The 15748-nt window shown below is 37.1% G+C and overlaps 1 protein-coding gene across 1 annotated transcript in view; it reads left to right on the forward strand.

Moving 5' to 3' along the window:
- Positions 1-5398: 5398 nt before the first annotated feature.
- LOC141326073 (uncharacterized) overlaps positions 5399-15748 on the forward strand; it is a 130383-nt gene continuing 120033 nt past the window's right edge. Inside the window, exons 1-3 of the mRNA XM_073834772.1 lie at positions 5399-5453; positions 9943-9971; positions 10125-10476. Of these exons, the coding sequence (XP_073690873.1) occupies positions 5399-5453; positions 9943-9971; positions 10125-10476 (436 nt within the window). The remainder of the gene's footprint in view (positions 5454-9942; positions 9972-10124; positions 10477-15748) is intronic.

Here is a 15748-nt window from a genome sequence, read left to right on the forward strand (position 1 = left end):
TAAGATAAACTGTTTTTATGGGCCCAGATATTGATTTTAATCAACACTTCAATAAACAAGAAGTTAATAAAAAGAGACTATTTCGCCAACAAAAATCAATTCCAAACACGTTCCAAACAACCATTGTTTTGAGTCTTTCAGCAACATGAACATGTTTTGTTACTGAATGAATCAACCATTTAAATGATTGGGTTTAATCGCAAAGACTCACTTATGTTTTTATTTTTAAATCAGTTCAAATATCAGTATTTGTATTTATTAAAGCATTCTTTGTTTATGTAACTGTAGGTTAAAGCTTTCCATGAAAAAAAAAAAAAATATGTAAAACATGTACAAATTATTTCTTTGTGAGAAAAATGCATTAACCATGTTCTCCTATTTAAATACCTCTGATTATGCACACTTTTGCCAGCTATAAAGCTGCCACGGCCAGTTCCTCGCACAGTAAACATGCACCGAGCAATGTCTACATTCTCAACCCCTTGGTCTGCTCGTATTCTAAAAGAGTCAAACAGAGCAGTTTTTGATTACACATATTATATGTGTTGGCTTTAAGAGTCTTGTGAAAATGACATGTAAATGTATCCTCTGCAGTTAACTCATCCAGTCAGTGCACATACATCAGGAGTAGTGAACACACACCTGGAGCAGTGGGCTTATCTTTCTGAAATTCTGTAATTAAGATGCATTTACTAGATAAGCAAAATGACATTAAATATTTAGTCTTGTTTTAAGCAAAATGTGCTAAATTTAGTTTCTTCTTCCTGGAAAATTATCTGCACAAACTGCACTTTTAGTCTTTAATGACTAAATATCTTAAGTCATTTTGCTTATCTGATTATATGATATTTTGACTAGAAAAAAGACAAATATACTAAGCAAGATGAGGCTTTTTTTTTTTTTTTGCAGTAGAGGGAGCATTGAGGGATAGTTGCCTTAGTCAAAACCAACTCGGGCATTTCCTACCAGTATTAAGATTAAAAACGAAACAATCAGTTTTGGCGAGAAACTGAACAATATTTATATTGTTTTTTACCTTTGATACACAACTGCCCTGAGCACGAGCTCAGCATCAGGCACGTTACATGTGTACGCACTCTGGCGTATGCGCTCTCGCATGTATACAACACTCATTGTTTACACAGTGCACAGAGATGGGTATAGCGACTATTGAAAATGGTAATTACTTGCGCTTATCCTGATTGTTCAAACCCATTTAAAGCTAAAAAATTACATTTGCTTGCACAAACCCATCCGTGTCTGTTGACTTTTCACCAATTTCCCCTTACGGCGTTTGTTTATACCTTGCCAGAGTGTGTACACATGTAACACACCGGATGCCGAGCATGAGCTTAGGACAGTTGGACGTGGCTGTGTATTAAAGGTAAAAAAAAAATATATAAATACTGCTCAGTTTCTCACAAAAAAACGATCAGTTCGTGTCTTAGGACATCAATGTATAATAACGAGCCGCAGGTTATAATTTGGATTTGTCTGTGCATGTTTTTTTTTTACTTTCAAAGGTTTGGTGCCCATCCACTTCCATTATATGACTACCAGACTGCAAAAGTTTGAGTTAAAAATCTTTGTGTTCTGCTAAAGAAACAAAGTCACCTACAAAAAATTTGTCACCTGAAAAATTTGTTAGAATCATTCTGTATAATCAGCATACCTTGATGGCCATCCATGTTTTGCCACTCCATCCATGAAAAACCCCAAAGCAGTTCTCGCTTTGTTATTCCCAGCCACATCCAGGTAAAAGATCTATTTAGGAGTATTACACAATTGCTGTATATTACTATACAAGATATCCAAGAAAAATGGTGTACAGATTATAAATAAGGGACTGATGAATAAATATTCACCTTTCTTGAAAAGCCATCAACAGCTCCAAAAACCACTATGTTGTACCTATCAAAAAATAAATAAATAATTATTAACCAGCATTTATATTGATATCATTTAAAACTTTGGGATCAGTTTTTAACATTAAAGGGATAGTTTGAAATAAAATTTCAAACAAGTTTAAAGCGAAAATTCTGTCATTAATTACTCATTCTCATGACATTCCAAACCCGTAGACCTTTTGTTTATCTTCAGAACACAAATTAAGGTATTTCTGTTTTATGACCCTGAGTTTTATTACCCTCCATAGACAACAAGGGCCCTCTGCACACATACAGTACAGTATTCTCATAGCTTATGGTTAAATCCCTGGTGTCACATGGACTGATGAACAATGTCCTTACTACCTTTCTGTACCTTGACCATGGTCAGACCCTGGCTGTCTATTAGGGTGGAAAGCTCTTGGATTTCATCAAAAACACCTTAATTTATATTCCAAAGATGAACAAAGGAAAACAGATAGAAAACAGTTATTTTAAAATATAATATTCAACCAATATTACAAATAAATGCATTAAAAAACCTTACAGATCTTAAACCTTTCAACAGTAGTGAATAATGAGTTTAAATCCTGGTTTCACAGACAAGGCTTAGATTGAGCCAGGATTAGACCTTACATCAATTAGGACATTTAAATAGCTTTCATTAACATGCCTTAGAAAAAAAAAATACATTACTGGTTTGCATCTTGAGACAAAACAATAACAGTGACATTTTAAAATTGTTCCTTTCAGTTAAAACAGCTCAAACATGCATTTAGTCTGTGATTAGTCTTAAGCCTTGTCTGTAAAACTGGGGGATAGTGATAACATCATCACAAATGACACAAGACAAATGTTTGGTAAAGTTATTAAAATTACCGTATCAGCTTGTGATTAGTGTCTATATGGACAAGAGACAAAGGAGCAGGAACAGAATATGTACGTCTTGCAATGCATGACAGCTGGACCATCCTTGAAAGTACCCCTGCACCATCCACACGTTGCAAAGACATCTTCACTCTTCTCCATGTAACTCGATGTCCCATTGCTTGTAAAGACCCTTTTATCAGCCTGTATCCAGCATGAGGCATTCTTGTCTTTATAGATCTGACTTTCTGATTAAGCTCATGATCAGAAATATCAGAATAGCTGCTCCTGACAGACAGACTTTCCTCTTTCATTCGCCTATATAGGGTTGATCTTGAAATGCCATGCACTTCAGCCAAAGGGGCCAGTGGTAAGTGCATGCTGAGCAAATCTTGGAGCGTCTCTTTTTGTATTTTTAATCTGGGACGCCCCACATTTCCACTCCATTCAGCCACAGCTACATTGTCCAGCAATGGAGGGACAGTACTCTGAGAAAGGTAATTGGAGACAACTTCAGATAACTGTTCTAGAGCATCCACTACACACTGGGGAATGTCTATATATGATGCTCCAGCACGAAGAAACTGTAACTCCTGACAGCAAACAAACTGGAGATATTCAAAATCAATTGGCTGTCTAATAATAATAGAACCAAGTCTATCCACAGACCTTTGCAAAATCGACCACGACGTAGTCCTGCAAAGACAAAAAACATTTAAATACAAGAATAGTGAATGTAACAAATATATAACATTCAGAAGCATGTATATTTAACATTTGGCTTAATCAAAATTCTGTTCACAAATAATCACTGTTATTTCTTAACTTAAAGGAACACTACGTAACTGTTGGTGCTCTAGAGACATGCAGTTTTGCTAATTAATTAAGATTAAATATGAATATGAAATGTTTTGCTACTTTAATTTAATCTATATATCATTAACAACAGAAAATGTGTGCTGTATTTTGTAAACCTAATTTATGTTATGTATTTTATGTATGTGCCTATAATAATTAAAACAAACACATGCACAAAAGACAAACAATACAGTTAGTTGGCAATATTATGTCTCTTCTGACTAGTTTTGACGGGTGTCTACCTTTACCTCGGCGTGTCTACCTTAACAGTTCTGTGTGCATATGACGCTAGTTTTACTCAAATTAATGGTCAAATGCTCATGAAGTGACTCTCACAGATGTCCTCATTTAGTGAAACGAAAGCGTCAAGCACTTAGTAAACAAAACCGTGCCATTCATTAACAGAGGCATAGTGAGTGAGAGGCAGTGTCAAATGCCATGTCACTTAATGTTAATACCGCTGCTATACGACTCTTGCGTGTCATAATGGTCTTTACCTTGATTACAATCGTCATCCGAGACATCTCATGCCCCTCTATTCAACGGTATCGCCGAACTACAGGCGGACTTAGCTAACGTTTCGTATTTAAATATGTGAGCATGAGAAGAGAGACTACATAAGTTCACTTGTCACTGAGTTTAAAGACGTTAAAATGGTTAACTTACCCAGTAAACGACCGGTTGTTGCTGTTGTTCGCCATGGCTGAACCTCGCTCGCTCCTCAGTCAGACTGGCGCCTGGCGGCGGCAGTGGCGGCAAAAGGTAGTGGGCGTGGTCACTTCAATCGAGAGTGACCAATAGAAAAAGGCCTCTCATCCTGGTAGGTAGAGACCGCCCACTGAGATACAGCTTACTCGCAAGCAAAACTTTTTAACTCGCAAACAAAAAATTTAGACTCGCAAAAAAAAGAAAGCAGAAAGGAGCGCAAAACTTGTGGTTTCGTAATGAAAAGTGTTTGAAGTGCACAAAGAAAATGAAAGATTGTAAAGAAAAGTACATGCACTGCAAATAATTTTGTTATCGATTTCTTTATTTTTGAGATTTAAGAAGACTTTTTTTGCAAACTTTTATTTTTTAATTACAAAACAATTAGTTTTACTCTCAAACACAGTATTTTTGTTTGAATAATAAAGACACAAAAATAACCCCATAAGTAGGAGACGTCGGCAGCTCAACCAATAGGATTAGACTGTCGTCATATCGTAAATGTATCGTCATCACTCTACGATACATATCGTAACATTTTTGCATCGCGAAATATCGTACCACGAAATATCGTTACATCCCTAATGACAAGCTTCTTTTTTATAATAATACCAGTCTCATGTGAGAACTTGCACATCCTGACCTCGCGTTGTTTCCATGTCACTTCTCGCGTGTGTTTGGTTGTGAGACGTAGTTTGCTGACCTGGACAAAGTTGTCGGCGATTCTTCCTATTGTAAAGTCATGCAGTGTGAACCCCCCTGTCGCCGATCCATCGTGCAGCGTGAACACAGCAGCGACAGAATGCTACCCCAGATAGTCATGCAGTGTGAAAACATCTGTGACGCGATTGCTTTGAAAATCGTGCAGTCTGAACTCGGCTTTAGTTGTAACTATGTGAGGTGTAAGATTGTAATGTATTAGTTGTACACTTCTATATATAAAAATATAAAAAAAGGAGGGAAAATAGGAAAAAAGGGAAAGAAGTTGGAACAAAATATATTAAATAAATAAATAAATAGAACAATTTAAGAAAATAGTTCAAATAATATCAATACAATTAAGTAAATAAGTAAATAAATAGATGACGGCTGTTAGGGAGCATCAGAGTGGAGCAGTAGGTCACAGTTATAAAGAAGGTACTGTATTTTACCATGAGAACGATATAAACCAGTAGTTCTCAAACTGATGAAGGAGAATGTGAACAAAATGCTGAGCTTTGGCATTTGTTTATTTCTACCCCAACTTAAAGTAACATTAAAGCAAGTATTTCTGACAAGCAAAATTATACTTTTATTATAAAAACAGTTAAATGTGAGTTAATGGTCAAATGACATTAACTTACATAAATTTTGCGGTGAAACCTGACTGGATCCACACCAGCAGTGTACGTATGATTGAATGCCCACAGAGTGCTGCTTTAGCAAATCATGCTGCTGTTCATTGTGTCTTTAAAATAGATTTGTAGCACTTAATAGCATGAAGATCAAATGTTGACAGACTGTACAGAGCGACTGATTTAAGAAACTCTCTTCGATAAAAAAGTGCAATTTTCTCTGAATATTCAAATGATTTCAAATGTTGATTTTATAAGTTAAACAAAAAGTTAATATTAAGTGAACATTTTACATTTTAAGCACTTCACTGTCAATATTGTCAGATTTTACAACAAAGCAATAATAGACCCAACGAAATCCACAACAGAACTAGTGTGAGTCTCCAAGAAACGGCAGCATCTCATTAGTAAACAAATCTGTAGCTTTCAAATTTTAATTGTCATTTTCATTTTGTCTGCATGTAATGCCTGATAAAGCTACTAGTCTCGGATGTAGCATGTGAGTTCTCTCAATCTGAGAGCTAAGGACTTTTCTCCATGAGCTCTGTGTGCAGTCATATCAGGTTCTTTGGCCTTTTCCCCCTTCCTTGTTAGTCTGCTCCTGTCTTTGAACTTGGCAGTGCTCCCTTCACTCTAGAGCAGGGAGGACTGGAGTCAGGAAACGAACTCCGGTCCTGGAGAGCCACCATCCTACAGAATTCAGCTCCAACCCTAATTAAAACTCACCTGCCTGTAGCTTTCTAGTAACCCTTCAGACCTTGATTATGTTGTTCAGTTGTGTTTGATTAAGGGTTGAAGCAAAACTCTGTGAGGCTGCGGCTCTCCAGGGCAGATGTTTCACCCCCCTGCTCTTGAGGGTCTCTGATTAGCACACCGCTCCCAAAGAAAACATCTGGGCTCACCTCTTATCTATGAGAATGAAGTCCTCTGCTCCATGGAACTTCGTGAGGCAATCATACCAGGTGTCTTATGCTTCTCCCAGGAGCTCCCATCATGTGACTGCCCTTATGACTTAGTTGGCAGTGCTATCCTAACCCTAACTCAATTTAGAGGGTTGCCTATGATCATGTCGCTCCCAAGGTGAGCCTCTAAGTTCTCCTTTGATTTCTGAGAGTTGAGTCCTCTGCTGTCTCATGTTCCGTGAGGCACCAAAAATTGTTAGTCCACTTTTGCCTCTCTTACGGTGTGTTCACACGGGGCGTAAGTGTCAACGCTTCCCATTGATTTTGAATGGGTGACGTCAAGCGTTGCCGAAAAGAATTGTGGATCTGTGTGGATTGTGAAGCGTAAGCCAATCAGGATCACTCAATGCAAATAAAGTGGCCAGGTGGCAGCCAATCACGTTCATCCTGTTCAAGAGGAGCATTTCATTGGCTGATGCTGCTATGACCATAAAACGTCAGCCACGCCTTCCGTTAAGCATTGACGCTTACATCCCGTGTGAACACACCGTTAGGTGGCTTTTATCTTTGAGCACAGCGGTATTCCCTTCACTCTCAAGGGCCACCTATGAGTACGGAGTTCCCTTTTCATATCTTGAGTCCTCTGTTCCCTGAAGCTGGAGCTCAGGGGTGGACTGGGACAAAATCTCACGCTCATCCAGGCCATCCCATACACCCACAAGAATCTCTGAAACATGGACAACCCTATTTTTGTATGGTCATCACATAAAAAGGTTTAAATCGTTAGACTATGCAACATGTAAAATAATTCAAAGTCCTCTCCTGAACTGCTCCTTCACTTCCATTTTACTTTTCAGTCTCCCTATTTTGTCCTGATCTCTCACATGACTTTAATACTCAAAATTCAGCAAACTATGCTTACTAAATAGCCTAAAAGTTCAAAATACAACAGTGGGGCAAATAATTATTTGATCCCCTGCTGATTTTTAGTAACAAAAGTATTTCACCCCTTAGAGAAACATGACTTGGTAATTGCTGACAAAACCCTTTTGGCAATCAAAGAGGTCAGACGTTTCTTGTAGTTGGCCATCAGGTTCGCACACATCTCAAGAGGGATTTTGTTCCACTCCTCTTTGCAGATCCTCTCCAAGACATTAGGGTTTTAAGGCTGACATTTGGCAAGTTAAACCTTCAGCTCCCTCCACAGTTTTTCTATTGGATTAAGATCTGGAGACTGGCTAGGACACTCCAGGACCTCAATGTGCTTCTTCTTGAGCCACTCATTTGTTGCCTTTGCTGTGTGTTTTGGGTCATTGTCCTGCTGGAATACCCATCCACAACCCATTTTCAATTGTTCTCACCCAAGAATTGATGGTACATGACCCTGTCCATGCTCCTTTTGATGCGGTGTACTGTAGTTGTCCTGTCCCCTTAGCAGAAAAACACTCCTGAAGCATAATATTTTCACCTCCATGTTTAACTCCAAGGGTGTTTTGGGATGCTAGAACAAAGCCGGTTATCATGCATACTTCTGGTTTAAATACCCAGGATGGTTTCTTTCATTATTTAGTTTTCTTTTATGACAGCATCTTAGTAATCGATTCAATGTGGCAAATACCACAGATATGCTTATTTATGTTCAAGCTTATAAAATTGTATTATTGCTTATGAATAAATTAACAACAAATGGTGGAAATAATCTTGGGTATAACAAACTTTTTACTTAAATGAATGGATAATTGATTTGGTGTTATAGGGAAAGACTAAGAAAAATCCAAAACCTGACTTGAGATAAGATAACAAATCAATCTGCGTTAAAGTGGTTCCATAAATGACCATTTAAGGTCACAAAATCTCACTAATGTGATCCTGGTTCAGTGAGTGAAGGCAGTTTGATGTGCGCGCTTGTTTTTAAGCAGTCCATTGTGTTGATTATGGGTCTATTTGTACGGTTTAGTACAGTTGAGATATTGTGTTTTCCTCAGGGCATATTCTTCATCTGTAAATGTTAGAAAGTCATGCAAACAAATATAGTAGTAGCTCAATAATTGTGGGAAAAGTAGACATTTTGCTAAAATGTTTGTTGTCGGACATTAAATGTGACACATGTACAATTATAATCCTAAATATAAGTGTATTTTTATAATAGCAGTAAATTAAAATAAAATGTAAGATGACTAATACAGTCTTAATTACTAGCTCAAATGAGTACATTTATTTCCAGTTAAAATGTAGGCTGTTTTCTATTATTTCATTTTTAATTTAGTGCCTTAAAGATTTGTAATGTTTTAATATCATTGTCATTAATTTCATTAAATCTTGGGCACAAAACATTAAATACAGTTGTCTGTAGTCTATGGTTTCTATTCATTTTATTTATTATTTGAGTTGCATTTTATATCTACTTTTATGTTTAAAGTGAAATAAGGTTAAATAATTGTGTGGGAAAGAGTCAGTGGTAAGTAATATCAATGCATTCCAGATGGTCAGAGATAGAGGACTCAGATTAGACAGATTAACCTGCCTTGAACCAGGTTAGTTTAACTGGATGAGTTGCCCAGTGCTCCAGGTGTGTTCACTTGGATGGATTTAATGCAGAGCACAAATTTACCATACTTCACATCTTACTTAACTTTCAATTGGTGTAAAAATATTGCCTGTTCTCCTTTAAAGGATATGTTCTGTGATATGTTTGTTTGTTTGTTTTTTACAGTAAGTTTTTGGGCATTTTCCATTCAATAGGTCATTGTAACAGACCAGTGGTTCCAACCATGTTCCTGGAGGCACCCAACATTGCATATTTTGCATCTCTCCTTTGTCTGACCATTTGTCATCCATTTTAGGTCTTGGTGCAGGGGTGCCCAACCCTGTTCCTAAAGATTTACCATCCTTCAAAGTTTAGCTCCAACCCAGATCAAACACACCTGAACCAGTTAATTAATCACTTAATTGGAGATACATGAAAAACATGCAGTGTTTAGGGGCCTCCAGGAATGTGGTTACAGCCCATTTTTATGATTGGCTAACATCATTGCCCATTAATAAAACCTCAAAGAATTATTGTGTGATAAATTGTTCATCTGATGGTTGAGTGGGGAGTTTGTCCATTTTCCTAGCCTTTCTTATATTTGTTGCATTTGATCCCCTAGAAGACATAAAAAAAAATGGTACATCATAATTGAGATCAGTCTTTATCTAGGTTTTCTAAACTATTATTAGATTGATTAAACTGTATAGCAGCAGCCAGCTTAAACTCTATAGGACCCCAGACTATGATCAGGTTTGGACACCATGATAGCATACATGCATTACAAATCTACATGATTGGTGTTACCTGCTTTGTGGCATTAAACTGGGGTTAACTTTTATTTCTTTGTTTTTTCACCTTAGGCCCAACTGCACTGAAAGAGGAGAAGGAAGTACTGAATGAAACTGAAGAGAAAGACCAGTTTGAGAATCTTCATGTTTTCTTAACTGGAAAAAAATCATTTAGTTCCTTACAGTCAGAAAATACATCTACACAAAAAAGAGCTCAAAAGGCAAGAACTAGGAGTTTTTTTACTTGCTTTCAGCGTGGAAAGAGTTTCGGTGAACAAGGAGAAGTTAAAGTCCACAAGAAAATTCACACTGGAGAGAAGTCTTTCATGTGCTGTCAGTGTGGAAAGAGTTTCAGTCAAAATAGAAACCTTAAAAGGCACATAATAATTCACACTGGAGAGAAGCCTTTCATCTGCCAACAGTGTGGAAAGAGATTCAATCAAAAAGGAAGCCTTAAAGTCCACATGAAAATTCACACTGGAGAGAAGTCTTTCACGTGCCGTCAGTGTGGAAAGAGTTTCAGTCAACAAGGAAACTTTGAAAGGCACATGATAATTCACACAGGAGAGAAGCCTTTTTTCTGCCAACAGTGTGGAAAGAGTTTCAGTGAAAATAGAAACCTTAAAAGGCACATGAGAACTCACACAAAAGAGAGGTGTTTTATCTGCAAACGGTGTGGAAGAAGTTTCAGTAATCCTGGATACCTTAGAGTCCACCTCAGAGTTCACCCTGGAGAGAAGCCTTATGCCTGCAAACAGTGTGGAAAGAGTTTCAGTCAACGAGGAAACCTTGACAAGCACATGAGGATCCACAATAGATAGAAGACTGACAGATCCCCTCAGTGTGGAAAGAGTTTCAACCAAAATGTGTAAAACAGACAGTTCGGTCCTTGATTCTGATTGGTTGACCCACATCTGAAGCTGTTATAAATTACTCTACAAACCGACATTCTTTGTTGCCTTTGTATTGCTCAGAAAAAAAAAAAAAACATTTAGGGTCCAGACCAATCAGACACAATTCATTAGATTTACCAAATAATCAATTTTTCATTAGATTAACACATGATCACAGACCCCCCTCTCCCAATCCACAACACTGGCTGCCATGATGTCTACAAATAGTCTTACTATGGCATCCAGGACTCCTCTGCCAGACCAGATAATCTTTACGACTCAAAACTATGTAAAGAGAATTTTCCCGAACTAATACTCTAAAAAAAACTTTTATTAATTCTTAGAAAAACCTTTCTGTGAACGAAGACACATATCCTCGGATCATTGTGTATATTATTACTGTTCATTTATTTTGTCTTTTGTACTGTGAAATGTAAAAATTTTATGCGTGTGTTATGATAGATCACTATGGAGTATAACCACACATATAAGATGTTTGGTCTCATTGAATTTATATTTTGATGATCTAGAAGATGGTTTATGTTGTCTTTTGATACCTATGCAACATATTAGTGTTTTACAAATCTTTAGTTTAGTTTTTGCATGAACAACCAATCCCAGAACATATGCAAATAACATGCTTACAGACAAATGCTTACAGGAAAACTTTCCCTCCAAAAGCGAAAGTCACCATTGGCTCTCTAGCTTCCCAAAGATAAATTGCCCTGGCCTCCCAATTACCTTTATCTCCTAACTGTGACCCCCATAAGAGAAAAGGGCTTCACACAGTGACTCATCTCAGTTCTCCTGGCTTTTCTCAGTTCTTTCAGTCCCGTGTCTCATCACCTTGCCTTCTTCTAGTTGATGAGTCCCAGAGCCGATGCTTCTGAACCTGGGAGGCCTTGAACTCCTAGGAAGATGAGGAAACTCTCCAGAACCCTAAGCCTGTGCCAGGCCCTGCAACCTTGTCTTTTCATTCCCCAAAGATCACAGGATTTCAGCTGGGTCTTTCTCTCTCTCTCTCTCTCTCATCATTCTTCTTCACTTTCCACGTTGGAAGAAACTCCCAATCACCACAGAGTGGGGACACCTTTGAAACTCATCGCTCTTCAAACCCAGAAAAACTTGATCCCAAGTCCAAAACCTTAAAACCATCAAGACTTTCATCTGAGACTGCATCCAAACACTCGTCAACGACCAAGGCAATGCAAGTATCATACATTTAACAAAAAAAAACAAAAAACAAACAAACAGAAGTTTAGTTTTTTATTTGTAAACCCTGTTGTAAAATGGCACTGATGGTTTCATTCAGGTGGTTAAGTGATTCTTCTCATCTCGTCATTTTTCTTGTTTCTCTAATGGCTCCGTTTATCCAATCTTAGATGCCCTTCCTCCATGTATGAGTGATTGTATGTATGTTTGTTTGTTTAGATTAGTCATGTGTTAGTCATAGTTAATAGTTAATTAACCTTTTGAGCGGTACGGTCCCACATATGGGATTCTAATTTCTGTGCCCCTGGGAGTACGGTCCCACATATGGGATTTAGAACGTTCGGTGGTGTCACGCAACTGTCAAATTCAAACTGCGCTTTGGCGCGCTGACTGCCACTGAGCCAGAGACAGACGAGCTCTGCGCTTGTCATATAATCACAACTATGCAGTGTTTTTAACCACATAACGCTTATTTTAGGTTTCAGACATTTAAATACACATAAGTACTAGTAAAACAAGACATTTAGAGTTTGTAAAATACACACATAGGTCTATGGAAGCAGCAAATAACAATCTATTCAAATATAATTTGCAGAAGTGTTTTATTCATATCACATACACATAGGCTAAGTAACTTAAAAGTTCACTCTATTCCTCTTCTAGTTCACCAGCCATTTACGATTCTGATCAAGCTACATACTCTAGTGCATTAATACTGTTAGAATGTTATTTTTTGCGGCCAAGTAAATATACTTGCTTAGAGTTGTTGTGAAATTAACCTGAATGATCGCTGGACGAATAGATTAGTCAATGGTGATATTTAATTCTGCTACAGTTAATACTGGCAGCTGATATAAATAATTGTAATCATAATTAGTCATAAATTAATTATTTATATACATTTCCCTCTTAAGTTAATTCGCAACAACAGCTATTTGTGAGAAAGTTTAGGTCAACACTTTTCCTCCTTTTCAGAATGTGCAAAATATTCCCTTGGAAAAAAAAAACCCCTAAAGGATTCCAATTAGAATTTGTATCATATTTTGGAATCGTTCCTTGGATTCCATAAGGAATTGTCTTATAGGATCGTCTTATAGGACGAGACAAATGTCTTGTAGGATCATTTCTACATGATTTTAATAGGATTCGATTTTAACTTGAATCTTTTAAAAATGTTTTAGAATACAACTTTTTTATTGTATCTATTACTAACAAATAGTTTTTGCAGTTTACTTAAACTCACCTCAATGTACAATGTTCATTGTTGCATAACCTACGTTAATGCACTACCCTGGAAATCCAGAGGTCTCACGTGAGCACAATTTGAATTGTCTCTGCAAGACACTCTGGCATCAAGCAATGATGCACGTTACCGCATTACGTAAGCAGTTCTGGGAACCAATCAAATCGGTGTATCTGATGTAGGCGGGCCAGAGGCGAGCTACTCTGATGGTGACAGCGCTTGTCGACAGTACCCTGTTTTATTACATATTTGATGGGTTTTTGAGCATCCCCTCATCAATGCAAATTGATGCATTGTTGCAATGTTTTGCTTGAACTTGAACACCTGACAACTGGACAATGTTTTGTTTATTAATGTATTTACTGATTCAGGAATGTCATAGGAAATTCAGAATGTCATAACTGCCTAGAAACCTTGTTATTAAACACAAATATTGCTGATGTCTGTTGTTGCTTTGGTAGTCGTCAGGTCCACTGCTGCTCTGAGCTCTGGATCGGCTGCTGTCCGTGGTGCTGAAGCTCCACAGCTTCGCAAATTAAGAATTAAGTCAGGGCTCGTATTCACAAAACATCTTAAGGCTAAAAGTAGCTAAAAACTTGCAGATTTAGGAGAAAATCTTAAAAATAATGGCCGTGTCAATCCTAAATTTAGGACTCTTAAAAGTTTGCTCTAAGAGTATTTCACAAAGCATTTTAGAGCTAAACCTAGCTCCTAAATCTGTAAAGTAGTGAAGTAGTGTAGTAGTGAAGAGTAGTGAAGAGGACTGCTAAGTCACTAAGAACAAATAGCAAACTAGGCCTAACCTCTCTGATGAATAAAAAACAATCATCACAGAAATTCTAATTATTTCCACTACAAATACCATTAACTTTTAACCATTAAAATATAAATAAAAGGTTTCCTGTACTGTTTTTGGGACATATTCTATAAGGATTTAGTGGTTATAACAAGCCACCAATAGAAGGTGAACAATTATCAGTAGAGATCAACAGGAATAAAACCAATACAATTTCTATTTTAACCAGTAAAAACATTAAACATTTTTGTAATGGTTTCCTTTTTTTAGCAGGGCTAAAATGCTGTTGCTGGCTATCTCCCTTGGAACGTAAACATTTTAGGAACATGTTGCATTTATTGGCACACATATGTTTTCCCACACATCTTATTTGGTTTTAGAGGTTATCCATACTCCAAATTTTCCTTTGATTATATCCTTATTTTCATTAAGTGGTTGGGTAAGAAGCTGTTCTTCAGTCCAGTTCAGTTTTCTTTTATGTTTACATGTCTTGCTTTCAGCCATGATTATTCTAGTCGGTCAATTAAAATGTTGTTTATATGAATATCAGCTAATTGTTTATAAGGACACATGTAAGAGGCTGACAATTGTTTTATTATTGACACTAATTGACATTAGTGGCAACATCTTAATTTTTTTTTAACTTTTATATGAATATGGCAACATAATATTGTCCTCTACAATATTTTATGAATAAATCTCTTCCCTATCAGCCAATCACAGTGTGCATAATTAGTTAGCACTCTGACATCATCCATAGCAATGAGGTCAACCCAGCCTTTACTCTAAGCTTAAGACTTCTCCCTATTCCTTAGTAAAAGTTGGTCTCAGCCGCTTTGTGAATAGATTTTAAGAGAAAACTCATTGCTTAAAACTTTTACTGCCATTTAGGTGATGATAACATGTTTTGTGAATAGGTCCAGACCTGTATTGATTTAGTACCACAAATGGAAGTGGCAGATATCTGAATTGAAAAGATCAGATTACATGCAGTTTGTGCTGTTCACACTGTAATGACAAAACAGTGAGCCAAATTTTTTTTTTAAATCAGCAGTTAATCACATGACAAACTGTAGTCTAATCACTCAGGTGTGATTGTACATGTTAAAGAGCTATTCAATGTCCATCAAATCTCTGATCAGGCTTTTCTCCAGTGTGAATCTTCACGTGTCTATTAAGTGTTCTTTTGTGAGTGAATCTCTTTCCACATTCATGACAGGTGAAAGCTTTCTCTCCAGTATGAGTTTTCAGGTGCACATCAAGGGAATATTTCTGTATAAAACTCCTTGGACACTGAGAACACATAAAAGGTTTTTCTCCACTGTGAATGTTTGTGTGTTTATCAAGGCTTGATTTTCAACTGAAGCTCTTTCCACATAGGTTGCAGGTGTAAGGTTTTTCTCCAGTGTGAAATCTGATGTGGGCATCAAGGCTGTGTTTATGTGCAAAACTCCTTTCACATTGAGAGCATGCGTAAGGCTTCTCTCCAGTGTGAATTCTCATGTGGTTTTGAAGTTTGTCTTTTTGATTGAATCTCTTTCCACACTGTTGACAGACAAAGGGTCTCTTTCCAGTGTGAACTCTCATATGGAAAGTAAGGTTTCCTTTTCGAATGAAACTCTTTCCACACTGTTTACAGGTGAAAGGTCTTTCTCCAGAGTGAATTCTCATGTGGACTTTAAAGTTTTCCTTTCTGTTGTAAGTTTTTCCACACTGTTGGCAGGTAAAAACACT

The sequence above is a fragment of the Garra rufa genome, chromosome 2 (genome assembly GCF_049309525.1).
Source record: "Garra rufa chromosome 2, GarRuf1.0, whole genome shotgun sequence".
Taxonomy (NCBI): domain Eukaryota; kingdom Metazoa; phylum Chordata; class Actinopteri; order Cypriniformes; family Cyprinidae; genus Garra; species Garra rufa.